This window comes from Egretta garzetta, unplaced genomic scaffold (genome assembly GCF_000687185.1).
Source record: "Egretta garzetta isolate BGI_Z169 unplaced genomic scaffold, ASM68718v1 scaffold207, whole genome shotgun sequence".
Lineage (NCBI taxonomy): Eukaryota > Metazoa > Chordata > Aves > Pelecaniformes > Ardeidae > Egretta > Egretta garzetta.
The window spans coordinates 2,186,788-2,200,673 of NW_009260185.1; the positions used below are offsets into that span (position 1 = coordinate 2,186,788).

General features: G+C 44.1%; 2 protein-coding genes across 4 annotated transcripts in view; one reads left to right on the forward strand and one right to left on the reverse strand.

Annotated features, from left to right (window-relative positions):
- VPS26B (VPS26, retromer complex component B) overlaps positions 1-1,100 on the reverse strand; it is an 11,993-nt gene extending 10,893 nt beyond the window's left edge. The window contains exons 1-2 of the mRNA XM_009642159.2: positions 1,045-1,100; positions 873-990 (exon numbers count right to left, since the gene is read on the reverse strand). Of these exons, the coding sequence (XP_009640454.2) occupies positions 873-990; positions 1,045-1,100 (174 nt within the window). The remainder of the gene's footprint in view (positions 1-872; positions 991-1,044) is intronic.
- The window catches only part of NCAPD3 (non-SMC condensin II complex subunit D3), a 30,875-nt gene continuing 16,995 nt past the window's right edge, over positions 7-13,886 (forward strand). For 2 of the 3 annotated variants that reach the window (XM_035897472.1, XM_035897473.1), the window contains exons 1-13: positions 7-143; positions 897-1,059; positions 1,876-2,054; positions 4,786-4,962; positions 5,386-5,447; positions 5,715-5,802; positions 7,143-7,276; positions 7,999-8,071; positions 8,658-8,783; positions 8,962-9,214; positions 9,722-9,784; positions 9,957-10,040; positions 13,060-13,133. In XM_035897472.1, the coding sequence (XP_035753365.1) occupies positions 1,908-2,054; positions 4,786-4,962; positions 5,386-5,447; positions 5,715-5,802; positions 7,143-7,276; positions 7,999-8,071; positions 8,658-8,783; positions 8,962-9,214; positions 9,722-9,784; positions 9,957-10,040; positions 13,060-13,133 (1,281 nt within the window). In that variant the 5' untranslated portion in view covers positions 7-143; positions 897-1,059; positions 1,876-1,907. Of the gene's footprint in view, positions 144-896; positions 1,060-1,875; positions 2,055-4,785; positions 4,963-5,385; positions 5,448-5,714; positions 5,803-7,142; positions 7,277-7,998; positions 8,072-8,657; positions 8,784-8,961; positions 9,215-9,721; positions 9,785-9,956; positions 10,041-13,059; positions 13,134-13,886 lie in introns of those variants that run through there. The other variant, XM_035897471.1, reaches the window with a different exon arrangement.

Here is a 13,886-nt window from a genome sequence, read left to right on the forward strand (position 1 = left end):
TCTGGGACCTGGACTTCACGGAGACGGAACCGCTGGATCCCAGGGTAGCGGGGGAGATCGCGGGAGACGGGCTCGATGCTTTCACCTGGCTCTACCGCTCTCTGTCGCCGTTTGCCCGGGAGGAGGAGGACGGGGAGAGAGAGGTGAGGCCGCTGGCCCCGGCAGAGCTACCGGTGCTGCTGCTGCTCCCCTCTGGAACGGGCTGGGGGCGGAGGCCCCGTCCCTGGGAACGTCCCAGGGCAGGCTGGACGGGGCTGGGAGCAACCCGCTGTGGTTAGCGGTGTCCCTGCTCCTGCAGGGGGGTTGGGCTGGGTGCCCTCTGGGGGTCCCTTCCCACCCAAAACATTCCATGATTCTGTGATTTTGCCAGCCTGGCCCGCCTGGGAATTTGCAAAATAGTCCCGGGCTGCGCTCCATGATTCTTGCCCTATGTGCCCTAGCGTTTCAGAGGGAAGCCATTCCCGAGCTTAAAAAATGCCTTTATAATGCGGTGTAGTATAATGCAATATAGCACAATTCAATGTAGTATAATGCTATATAATAATACAATTGAATCTAGCATAATAGCTATATAATACTATAACATAAATTATAAATAGTATTATCTATTATAACATAATTATTAAAACATTTTTAATATATATTTTGAAATGTATAGGTGAATATATATTTGGAAATGCATAGGTGAATATATATTTGGAAATGCATAGGTGAATATATATTTGGAAATGCATAGGTGAATATATATTTGGAAATGCATAGGTGAATATGAATATATATTTTGAAATGTAATATATACAGTTGCAGTGGCAGCTGTTAAAATGTGGATTGTAGGTGCTGGTAGAGAGCTGTGTCGTTAGGGGATTTCTCACTGTTCCTTGTGTGTTTTGCCTCAGAACGTCTGGACCTTGTTTGCGGACAATAACTTCTCTCAAAACGCTCTCGTGGCCGTCTTGCATCACTTTGTCCAAGTGGGCCAGCATAAAAGAGCTAATGCGCAGCAGAGGGTTTACGCTCTTCACGCGGCTGGGTTGTACTTCTTACTGCTGGAAATCCCAGGTGAGTGAAGGGAGGTGCCTCTTGATTGTTGGGTACAACATCGTTCGGGGAAAACCAGCTTGCTGTCATCTATGAGGATTCCAGGTGGAACAAGCGATGGCTTTTGAACTGTTCGCTTGATCTCCCTGAACTCCTTGGGGATCGCGCTCGGCCGTGGTGTTGAGGGCTGAACAGCCGTAAAGGGTCCGATAGCTGCTTGGTCTGCTGCCGTGAAGTGGCTCGGTGATCCCAGCCTGGGTCTGCGTTGCCACACATCTGCTCGGTCGTTTGGTGGCAGGGCCGGCAGGGGAGTCCGCATGGTACACGGAGCTGGAACCACACACGTCCCTCTGGTTTGAGGATAATGTGCAGAGAAGGCAGAAGCTTAATCCTGTTCCTGCTCTGCAACCAGAGAGGATTTCACTGCGCAGTGCTTTTGGACAGGTTCATTCGTGAAAACAAAAAGTATTTGTTTAAATTAACCAGCAGCTGGAGTTTTCTAGCAGGTTGATGGGCAGCGGTATCCTTTGGTACTCAAGGCTAACACGTGCTCTACTCAGGCTTTGCTGATCTTTGTTGTGCAGCGCGTTACCAGCTAGAAGGGGTCAATCAGCTGGTGATCCTACTGGAGAGCACCATCACATTGTCATCCTGAGGCAGTCTGGCTTTGTTCAAACAATTCTTTCTTCTTCTTCTGAACTTTCTTAGGCTCCCAGGACAACGCCTTTGTCCTGGCCATCTCTTTGGCTGTCAAAGCAAACAGAGAGATGGCCAGATGATTTGATGCTCTCTCTGTGTTCTGTCTGGAAGACGGCTAACGTTGTCTTTTCTGGGCAGGCAGCGTGGCTAACCAGCTGTTCCATCAAGTGATGTTTGATAAATGTCTTCACACCCTGACAAAAACTTGGCCTCAAGAACCAGAGCTGATGAGGAAAAGAAAGAAGACGCAAGCTCATAGCTCTCAGACCAACACAAGAAGAAATAAAAAGAAAGGAAAATCCTGCAGGAATGGCAACGTAAGATGTTTGTGTAATCTCTTCAGATATAAATCTCTAATTAATAAGCAAATTGCTGGCAAGCTATTTCACTTCTAGGCCAGTGTTATACTCTTCCTCCTTTTCACCCCTTTTTTAATTCTTAACCTTTTATTCAGCAGTTCAGCTCTGCTCTTGATCCTCTAGGAATTTCAGAGCTCTGATGATTCAACATTAGCTGCAGTTTCCCGGCTTTTGACTAACAGAAAAAACACACCTTGTTTGTCTGTGGCGTATTGTGAGACAGCTGGGTCGCAGAGGGAGAGTCTGATGTATAGCAGCTTCTTCAAGAGACCTTCAAGTTAGTATGTGCCCAGCTTGCAAATGACACTTGAGTTGCCTTGCCAACTTACTGATGGGAAGATAAGGGCTCAATCATAGAATGTTTTGGGTGGGAAGGGACCCCTAGAGGTCACCCAGCCCAACCCCCCCCGCAGGGAGCAGGGGCACCTCCAACCAGATCAGGTTGCTCAGAGCCCTCTCCAGCCTGGCCTGGAATGTTTCCCGGGATGGTGCATGTACCACCTCTGGGCAACCTGTGCCACTGTTTCACCACCCTCATTGAAAAAAATGTCTTCTTTATATCTACTCTAAATCTACCTTCTTTTAGTTAAAACCAACATTCGTTGTCCTTTTGCAACAGGCCCTGCTAAGAAGTTTGTCCCTGCGCATCTTATAAGCCCTGTTATAAGGATTGAAAGGCCACAATAAGGTCTCCCCAGACCCTTGTCTTCTCCAGGCTGAACAACCCCAACTCTCTCCGCTTTTCCTCATAGAATCATAGAATGGTTTGGGTTGGAAGGGACCCCTAGAGGTCATCTAGTCCAACCCCCCCGCAGGAGCAGGGACACGGCTAACTAGATCAGGTTGCTCAGAGCCCCATCCAACCTGGCTTTGAATGTTTCCAGGGATGGGGCCTCCACCCCCTCTCTGGGCAACCTGTTCCAGTGTTTTACCACCCTCATTGTAAAGAACTTCTTCCTTATATCTAGTCTAAACCTACCCTGGTTTAGTTTAAAACCATTACCCCTTGTCTTGTCACTGCTGGCCCTACTAAAAAGATTTTCCCCATCATAGGAGACATGTTTCATCTGTTTGATCATTTCTGTCATCCACTGAACAGTCCACCCATCAAATCCATATCTCCCCAATTTAGAGAGAAGGATATTGTGGGGAACCGTGTCGAAGGCCTTACAGAAGTCCAGATAGATGAGATCCATAGCTCTTCCCTTGTCCACTGATGCAGTCAGTCCATCGTAGAAAGCCACTAGGTTGGTCAGGCAGGGCTTGCCCTCGGTGAAGCCATGCTGGCTGGCTCGAATCACCTCCCTGGCCTCCATGTGCTTTGCCAAGTTCATCTCCAGTTGCACCTGACCCCACCCCTACGCAACCGGGCAGCATCCCTATACTCTTACCAGGATACCTGTCCCTGCTTCCACTGTCTGTGCATTTCCTTCTTGCCCTTTAGTTTGACCAGCAGGTCTCAAGTCATCCATGCCAGTCTCCTGCCTTCCTTTCCTGATTTCTTACACCTGGGGATGGAGAGCTCTCGCATAATGTGGAAAGCAATCTTAAAGATCTGCCAGCTCTGATCTGCTCCCTTGTCCCTGAGGGCAGTTTCCCAGGGGATCCTGTTGACTAACTCCTTTAAGAGCTGGACTTTTGCTTTCCTAAAATTCAGGGTCCCAACTTCACTCTTCACCTGACCCATATCCCTCAGGACTGCAAACTCCACTAGCACATGATCACTGCAGCCCAGGCTGCTTCCGATCTTGATGTCACTGATGAGCTCACTTGTGTTGGTGACCATCAGGTCCAGTATCAACGTCCCTTCTGGTAGGGCTGTCTATTACCTGGCTTAAGAAGTTATCCTCTGCACTCCGGGCGTCTCCTGGATTGCTAACAGCTCACCATGCTACTTTTCCAGCAGATGTTGGGGGGTTGAAGTCCCCCAGCAGGATGAGAGCCTGCGAGCACGATGCCTCCTGTCGCTGGAGTAAGAAGCCTTTGTCAACAGGTCCCTATGATCGGGCAGCCTGTAGTAGACACCAACCATGAGGTTCCCTTTGTTGCCTGGGTCTCCAATTCTTACCCATAAGCTTTCAACCTGCTCGTGGCTATTCTTCAGAGACAGCTCTTCACGCTCTGTCCATTTCTTCTTGTAGAGGACAACGTTTCCGCCCCTCCTTCCTCGCCTGTCCCCTCTGAACAGCCTGTAGCCATCGACAGCTGCATTCCAAATGCTTTGGTTAGCTGTACTCAGCTGCTTGTTCTAATATTTATATGTTTGGGTTTTTTTTTTTTTAATGGAACTGAGGATTACACATCAGAAATCCTGAGAGAACATCGGTGCCACGGGGTCATGACAAGCAAGGGAAGAAGGGCGTAGGCGCAATGGGAATTACTTGAGGTGAATCTCCCAAGTGTCAGATAATTGTCTTCAGTCCTGATGGACTTTCTCCTTTCAAACTGAGAAAAGGCTGTGTTGGAGCTTTCTCTTTTTGTACCCCGCTTTCCTCTTTCTGTCTGTTATTGTTTGGTTTTTTGCCTCTGTTAGGTATGCTAATTAACCTGAAAGAAAAGATTTAGAATTTCGGATGTGAAATCATGTAGGACCAAGCCTGCTAACTCTGTGAAGCATCAGAATTTGCAAAAGAGGCTCAGCCAGTGCTGTGGGACAGGGTGGTACTCTTTCTCTTTTCTACCGATACAGATGAAAGAGATGTTGGAAGAGGAGGAGGAGGAAGAGGATTGTGAAAATGTTTACTTTTCAGCGGATGATCTTCTTCAAGTTCGCAACTCAATCTTCCTTCTTTTGAAAAACTTCTTAAGACTTCTACCTAAGTTCTCCCTGAAAGAAAAACCTCAGTGTGTGCAGAACTGCCTGCAGGTAATAAGACTCAACTCAAGGAACCTTGCGTCCCCTAACACAAACTTTTGGTGGATGCGGAGCACTCTGTAGCTATGGGAATGATGGCAGCCCTGCCTTTCATTAACTGGTCCCCTGATTAGACCGTCCTCAGTGTAAATTTTGGAGTGGGGTGCCTGCTCTAAGTCTGCCTCTTATGCTTAGCACTTGCTGGCTGGTGCCAGCCAGTTTGTGTTTGGTTCTGAGGTGCTCACCCCTCACCGTACCCGTGGGGAAGACGCATGGTATTGAGCCTGTGGGCTCTGGGGTCTGCTTATGTCCTGCTTCAAGGGAGGTCCTGTGTTTCAAAAGTTAGACTCGAGTTCTCTGTGGTCTGACATCCAAGCAGACCTGCGTGTCTTCCCCTCATGTGAATTAGCTAAGCTTGGCTGTGTTTCCTTGCAGATCTTTGTCGAAATGACAAACTTTGAGCCTGTGGTACACGAGTTGGAGTTTTCAGCAGCCATGTGAGCAAATAATTCTTAATGTTTATATAGTGCTTTGAACGAGTAAAGCGCTCAATGCTCGTGGTGTTATTACCCTGTTTATACGAAAATGAAAGCAGTGATTTCTTTCGCTAAAGATAATTAGAACGTGTTCCACCTAGCTAGCAGTAAACAGCATTTAGTGAATATTGAATGTTTTCCAGTCAGCGAGCACGTTTAGTTATAATAGTTGTAGTAAATGTTGCTCTGATGAGAGATGAAGACATCTCTTTGCCTTCTTTTGCTTAGGGATGTTAACAAAGCCAAGTATGTTCCTGAGCTGGCCTATCATGGACTGCGATTACTGTGCTCCCCTCTACATGGGACAGAAGATAAGGTAAAAGTTGGACAAATTCTTTCAAATTCTCACTGCTGTATTGAAAAGGAGCGGTTGTTTCTTTCCTTCTCTGCACATCATTTTCGCTTGCACGTTTTTTACTTACTACATTAGTTTTATTTTTTGTGTGTGTGCATGTCTTTGCTGGGTCAGAGGCAAGATGCTTTCTTCCGCCCCAGGCCTTATGTACTTTGACTCGTATGATGATGCGTTTCGTGATCATTGAATTCTGTGCTCTAGCGACTCTTGTGGCAAATGAATCGAAAACGGAGGGTAGCTACAGTGGCATTAGGTCTCTGCATCTTAAAAAAAGAATTCCAGGTTACTGCCTTTGCCTGGAATTTTCCTGTTTCCTGCTAGGTGGAGCTCCAGCACCGCTTGGTAGCGTGCTGTGGTATTGGGTTGTGCAGCAGTGAAGCATGATGGGGAAGTGTTATGCGCAGATGATGGTAAGCAGGGCTGATTCTCATTCAGAGAATATTCTGACGTGGAACATCCAGTTCTACCAGAAATGTGTCTGCAGCTTTACATTTTTATTTTGTTAAATTGTCAGGCACACTGTGTCATCTCCCACTTATCTGTGTCCTGCTCCTGTGGATGGGGCTTTTGAACTTTGGGTGTGCCCGTGCTGCGAGCTCTGTAAACCCATCTGAACTAGTTCTGAGCTAGTGAGCCAGGGTATTAGCAGCTGTCTAGTCAGGAAAGCCTGGAGCTTAGTACACGCTAACCTGACACGTACCTGAGTGTCTGCCTACCTTTGGCAGCCTTAGACCTGTGTGTTTCAACCTCCTTTGTTTCCCAGGGCTTCACAGGCTTTTCAGAATTGTTGACGTTTGTGGTATCAAGCTGATATAGTAGCTCCCCTTCTCAGACCTGCCTCATCTTCCCTGCCTCTCCTGTTTGACTGCTCAGTGAATGTTAGGGTAAGGAGGCATGCTGTGGTCCCAAAAATGCAGCCAGGAAGAAGTTCCAAAAATTGAAGCGCACGTAGCAGTAAAAACGTTCATTTAGTTTAAGATGTCTTCTGTTCAGAAAAAAATGGATTTCCTCACCAAATGTTTGGTGAATTGAAGTCTACTGCTTTGGAGGGGATCTGCTGATGTTGTCCAGAAGCCCTTCTGAGGCCTTACTGGACTTGTATGGGAACATCACAGCCACGAAAGATGTTGTGTGTTTTAATGGGTCGTCTTTGAATTATTCTGCTAGGAGTTGTATTTTGACAGGTGCTATTATTTGGATCTAAGTTTGGTGCAGAATTATTTCATAAACCTGGTCAGAACGCTTATCCATGGGCTCCAGTTGCTACTGAAATGAACCTGAAAATTACATTTTCTTTCCAGATTCTTCGTTGCGTCTTCCAGCGAATCCTCAATGTCATTCTTATGCTGGAAAGTGGTGCGGGTTCCAGACGCCCAGTCCTTGCAATCACATCAGCTGTGATCAGTGCCAGGAATCAGGCTATAAAATTCATCAGGTGAAGTACAGAGCTCTGGCACTACCCTTCCTGGGTATGTCTGCTCTTTCTTCTGGCATGCCTTTGCTTTGCTGTTTACTTGATAAAGGGATGAGACAAACTGGCACTGACTTTGAAGTTGTTTGTGCAAATGAGGTTTAATTAAAATGTCTGTAATGGGAATTTACTGAACTTGCTGGTGGAAGGGAAAGGTTCTGTTTGACAGAAAAGTGGCAGTGAGTGGAAGGGACCTACCTTCTCTCTTTTGCTTTGTGTCAGTTTTTCAGGTTTTGTAGTTCACTACAAAGTATTGTAAAGAAGATAAAAGATTAATGTGGAGCTAGCTTCTCCTCAGTTCTTTGCTTTCCCCTGCTTAAAGATCTTTTTTGCCTATGTTTATTATTTCCCTGGTGTGGGGATCCACGTTATTGGAAAGTGTGGTTTGCGCAGAGATCCTCAGGCAACGTATACTAAGTAGACTGAGAACAAAGAAACATTTTGTGTTGTCCTTCTACTTGTAGAAAGGTACTGGAAGAAATGTTTTCTGCCTGCAAAGCCAGGTTAATGTAGGAAGTAAGTAGGTCTGCTCTCCGACCATATCCTGTTGCACTAGCGCTTGGGATTCCAGAACGCGTGCTTTTCTTGACTTCTGAAATGCATTCCAAAAGGAGTCTCCTTGACTTGACTTTTGCCCTGTTATAAAATCAGCCTTATTAAAATTGGCTTCTTTTTCTTCTGTGCAGTTCTGTAGTAGATGAGCTGAAAGAAGTTGTTTTTCCTATTCTTCGAATATTACTGCAACATATCTGTACCAAGGTAAGCTAAGCTTTGTTGCATCTTAAGCTGAAGAGCTCGTGTGTGGATACATTGCAGTATCTGTAATAGTTAGGAAATCCATTTTCACGATGTTTCGTAAGGAGTGAAAAGATTTTAATCATTTGCAAATTTCTTGACAGCCTGATCGCATTCTGTGTTGATCTTTTTAAGATGTCTGAAAACTCCAATAAAATAGTGTCCCGCTCTAGAAGAATACTGAGGGTGAACACTTTCCCCCTCATTCACAATTGATTGTACCCTGCTTTTGACTTTACTCAAATTTGCAGTTGCTTTTACCACTGTTTTGGTAGAGGAGAATGAGAATTATGAGAGAGCTCTTTGCCTAGGTAATTACCTGAAGACTGCCATGTAGAAATACTGCTTCTGGATTTAATCTAAGCTCCACCTTTGCCTTGGGGAATTTGCTGTGTGAGTGCTGAAGTAGTGCCCAAGGAAGCTGTGATTCCTCTCCCGGTCGGTCATTGCTGAATGTGACCGTATCGCCTCGTTAAATAAAAAATATTTATCTTAAGCCCTAAAACAGAGCATCAAAATATCATACCATGCAATTGCCCTTGTTTTTCAGGTCCCAGATAAGGCTGATTATCGCACACACGCTGCACAGGCCTTGGTGATTTTGCTGAATAAACTCCCTTGTTTAGAGTTTGCTGACTTCATCGCTTGGCTTTATAAATACTCACACAACGCTAAAGTAAGTACATCTCCTTGATGTTCAGATACAGCAGTACTTTGAAGGTGAAGGCTCCAAGATCAGTACTGAATAGCGTTGTATTTACTGCTGGTACCTAAAAGCGAGTAAACAGAGCAGGCAATGCTTGTGTCTTCACTTACATTAACAGAGCATCTCGTGTGCTTTTTCTTCCCAACAGGCTGCCTACAGGGTGTTTGCTCTTGATGTAGCGTTAGCTTTGTTGGATGTGCCAGAGAGGGACTTGGACAGCTCTTTGCCCCTGGATCAGCAGAAGTTTCTAAAGCACAAATTTTTAGTGCAGGTCATGGTGTTTGGCCGGTGCTCGGACAAAGCACCTGTGGTCCGTGGCAAAGCTTTAAGCAGCTTTGCCCACTGTCTCGAAATGAAAGCTGCTGCGACCTTGGAGAGTATACAGGACTTATTACAAAGCTGTAAGTATTATGGATAAATTAGTGAAAATATTTCTTGAATGTTCTGGGGAATAATTGCTCAGAGATAGGAGAACTAGTTGTCAGGAACTTAAAAATCCGCACATAGTGTCCTTGTGTATTGTGTCTTAATGAGAAGTCTTGTTACTCACGAAGCCTTATATTTGGAAGGGGTTTATTCTCATATATCAGTCCTAAATAGATTTCTCCATGAGATACCTTTGAAGGATATTTATAGACAACTGAAATTGCTCATTGAAAAAAAAAAAAAAGTTGATTCTTGCGTGACAGTTGATTAAATCTTGAGTTGCCTTTTGCTTCTGCTAAGTTGTTTTGCTCGTGATTGGCATTCTGAACTCCCTCAGGTGCGGTAAAGGCCAGATGGCACAATTCTGAAGTATGCACATAGCATCCTACAGTTAGATTACTTGCTTGAAAAAAAATTGGAATGACAGAATATCCAGAATTAAAATACTTCATTTAATTTCTTTTTTTATTTCTTTTTGGCAGCCTCTGACCATGCAGTCTTGGAAGCAAACACAAACACTGGGAGTTTGATAGTCAGTGCAGAAGGTATAGTCATTCTCTTATAGTAAGTCTCAGGCTTTTCTTGGCATACTGTTTTCTAAAAATATGCATAGCTGTAAAACCTGGGGCATGCATGAGGAGCTCTGTTTAACAGCAAACCTTCTTGCTGGGTGAACATATGCCTTTTTTATTCTTAAACTTTTAACTTTTCTTTCAGCTACGTCCAACCATCCACTGAAGACCTTACCGACTTTCAAAACTATTGAGTTGACAGACAGCAACAATACTGCTGTGCTTGATGGTACGTCAAAGTCATGCTAGCCTTTTCAGATAACTTTTCAAACCTTAATTGAAATTAGACTTTCTCAAGTGTATTCGCTGTCCATTTTTCAAAGGAAGTGGAGAGAGCTTTCTGTAGAGCTGTTAAAAAACACTTATGGGTGATGAAGGGGGTGGAAATGCCAGCCATAAAGAAATACTATTTCCACTCAAGTCTGAAAATACATTTAATCTTGAAATACTGATGTTCGTTTGTACTAATGTGGTGGCAACACTTGTTGAAATGCAGGTAATTTATTCTTTCCAAAAAGGATGGTAATTGATGTGGGATGTAATACTTGTAACTCCATACATTTAAGGGTAATTAAATCCCTTGCTCCAGTGCACAAAGAACTAATATATTTTTCCTGCATAAAACACAGCACCTTTGACTAGCACAGTTAGGTAGGGAAGAATTCACTTCTCTGCAGCATCAAGCATTGGCTGGAGTTGAAAGCAAAGTGTGAGGTTAAATGGACTGATGCAGAATGGCAAGCAGCTTGTTCTAATTTGTTGATAGCACAAAATCAGCATGTAAGTTGGCTTTTGTCGCCACGATGTTCCTTCTCTGAATCTCTTCCTTTCTTTTCCTCTTCCCTGTAAAAGCTTTTCTTCCTAACCTTTAGGCCTCTGCCAGTGTCTTTGCTCTCAGTTCTTGCTGTTCACCTCGCTTGAACTGCTGACAATTCAATTCGCTGCTTAGTTCACATCCTGCACTTGTGTCTTTGTTAGACATCTCATGCTGCTCTTCACATGGGATCTCTCCTCCTATCTCCGTGAGCCAGGCACCAATCTTCTCCACTGAAAGCTTTCTTTTAAAACATTTCGCTGATAAATTTCGTTAATCTGCGCTCTCGGATAGAAATGTCCTCCAGGCCACTTAAGGTATTGTGTATTCCCTGTTTAGCTGCAGACTCCTTGTGGCAGAGGATGCCTGGTTTTGTATCTGATACCCAGCTGAGCATACACTTGGCACTTGGCAAAACAAATTAAGGAAAGGATTGGATAAAAAAGGACTGTCTGGAGCTCAAGAGGATAGCTGAGATATACAGGGCTCTCCAAGGCAGTCAAGGTGCATTAGTAAAGCTGTCTGGCACATGCCTGTGTTTGGCTTATGCCTGTGCTAATTTTGCACTTCTGTGAAGACCAAACAGCTCATATTTTAGAAGCGAAATAAATCTTAGCTGAGGATGGTCAGAACGTGCTAAATGCACAAGGGCAAAGATAAGAAGGGTAGGGATAATCTGCACGGTGAAGTATGCACCACAGAATTACCCCTATCCAACAGTACGCAAACATTACGTTCCCTTGATACTGCTCAGCCATTAGAACTTGGGTTTTTTCTTTCGTTGGTAGGGTTTTCTGGGGGGTTGTTTGGGGTTTTTTTCCTCTTTTCTATGTCACTGTGAGTAAAATCAATGTCAGTTGGCAAAGTGTGATTATTTTAGCAGATTTGGTCACCTTCACAAAGAGCTGGACTATTTTAATGGCAAAATCTTGCAATAAAAAGGTGCTGTGCTTTTTTTGTCAAGCTGTTCTCAGGAGGAAGATGTGATTGAAGTTGGCTGCCCATTAAGAAAGCGCAGATCAAAGTCCCTTTGCTTCCTTTAGTAAAAATTTATTTTCAAGCTACTTTTGATTAGTTCCCTGTGACTAATCCTATTCCTTAATGGCAACAGAGTGGATCTCTGCATGAATCTCTCTAAGTAACAGATCTACAGATTTGCCATACGTTTGGGAAGTCTTACTCCATGCTGTAAGAAATCTAACAACAATAAATAGAAACCTCGAAAGCAGTGGTAAAAATGCTTGAAATTGCTATTGCCAGCTTGCCAATAGTCCATCTGAATGATTCAAAAGGTGAGAAAAATCTTTTTAGTAGGGCCAGCAGTGACAAGACAAGGGGTAATGGTTTTAAACTAAACCAGGGTAGGTTTAGACTAGATATAAGGAAGAAGTTCTTTACAATGAGGGTGGTGAAACACTGGAACGGGTTGCCCAGAGAGGGGGTGGGGGCCCCATCCCTGGGACCATTCCAGGCCAGGTTGGACGGGGCTCTGAGCAACCTGATGTGGTTCAAGGTGTCCCTGCTCCTGCAGGGGGGTTGGACTAGATGACCTCTAGGGGTCCCTTCCAACCCAAAACATTCTATGATTCTATGATTCTAAGTAATTGATTGTGGCTCTGCGTATTCAGCTGTGTGTCACTTAATAAACTATCATCTCAATTATGTATTTTTCCTGCGGATGTGCAGATATGAGCAAAGTTTGAGGCCTAACGTGACATTCAGGGAGGGGAGATGCGTTTTGGTTTCCTTATAGACTCCCGGGTTCTTCATCGCAGCTGCCATTCTGCAGCCTCGAGGAATTCAGTCAGGTCATGTATGGAGTAATTTCTCCTCTGTAAAACACAGCAGCTCATGTATTAATACTTGGTGTGGAGCTCTGGGGCATAGCTGGCAAAAGGTTGTAGGCATTTTAAGCTCTTGGCATACAAGTCTGTTAATCTGTCCTGGCTCTGCGTTGGATCCATTTGTCTGTGGTCTGCCCTCAACATGCTTTTCCCACGGATGGCAGGGTGCTACAGACTTTGGTTAGAACTGTGCATGATTCATCTGATGAGCTTTCAGACTGCGAAGGTAGCCTAGCATCTTTTATGTAGAAAAATAAATGGGTCAGAAATGACAGGTTTATTTTTTTTCTGCTGTATGTATCAAGTGATTTGGTATATCACTTTGTTTTGTGATATGTCCCAAGATATATTTTCCAGCGGAAGAACCTGGCGAAAAATGGTTCGTTTGGGTTTTTTTTCTCTCTGGCTTATACCTCATTGTGAATTATTTTGGGTGGGTTTTTTTGTTGTGCTTTGTTCAGTCCTCCTCTCTTGCCCTCTGAAAGTCTCAGGCAACAAATTGTTGAGTTCAGAACTGTATTCGGTGTTCAGCGTGTTCGTGCTGCTAAAGGGTAGTGTGGGTAATTTATTTTTGTCGCGGTTTTGGATAGGAAAAGAAGTCATGGCCATGCTCAGACTGAGAGCTGGGGATGAGAAAACCAACGTGAGGAAATCTGCTCTCCAGGTATGGTGGCTTTTGCGTGCTTCCCTCTTCTCAGTGATTACCCAGAATGCTGTTAAAATAAATAATTAGGCCATAGTACTGTAGCGAACTGTATGTGGCTTTGCCCACCTGTAGCTTCTTGCTATTCCTGCAGAGTGCCTACAGGCCTTAAAAAGGTCTTGTTTACTAGTTCCTGATAAGTAAATAATGCAAGCATGATGATGGAAAATTTTTCTAGTACTCTTACCGGCATTCTCTTATTCCGTCATTTAGAAAGAGAGGCTCTTTTCAAATGTCAATAGGCATTTCAATTAAGCAGCTTCCTTATAAACTGAAGCATATTAACTGCTTAGTTTGTTTTGACCTTGTTAACAAAGAGATTAGGTTATATCCAGCCTCTTTTTGAGGTATGCATTGCTTTGCTTGTTGCTCAATTCTTTTAATGAAGTCATTAGCTTTTAAAGAGATATGCTTCAATGAAAATGTCATCGTTTTAAAAAATACGCATCTGCTGTTGACTGCCGTCCTCTCTTATCGTCTTCACCCCAACTCATCCCCATCAGTTCACACGCTGATTCTAGCTTCTCAAGTTACGGCTTTACAATTGTTTTGGTTTGATGCTTTTTGATTAAAAAAAAAATATATATATGTTCCCTCTTCCTTATTACCAGGTAAAAGACATGGTTCGTACAACAGACGCATTATTTTCAAGGGGAAATTGTGACATTCACTCTATTAAAATGCTGTTATAAAATTGGAATGAGTGAAAAGATG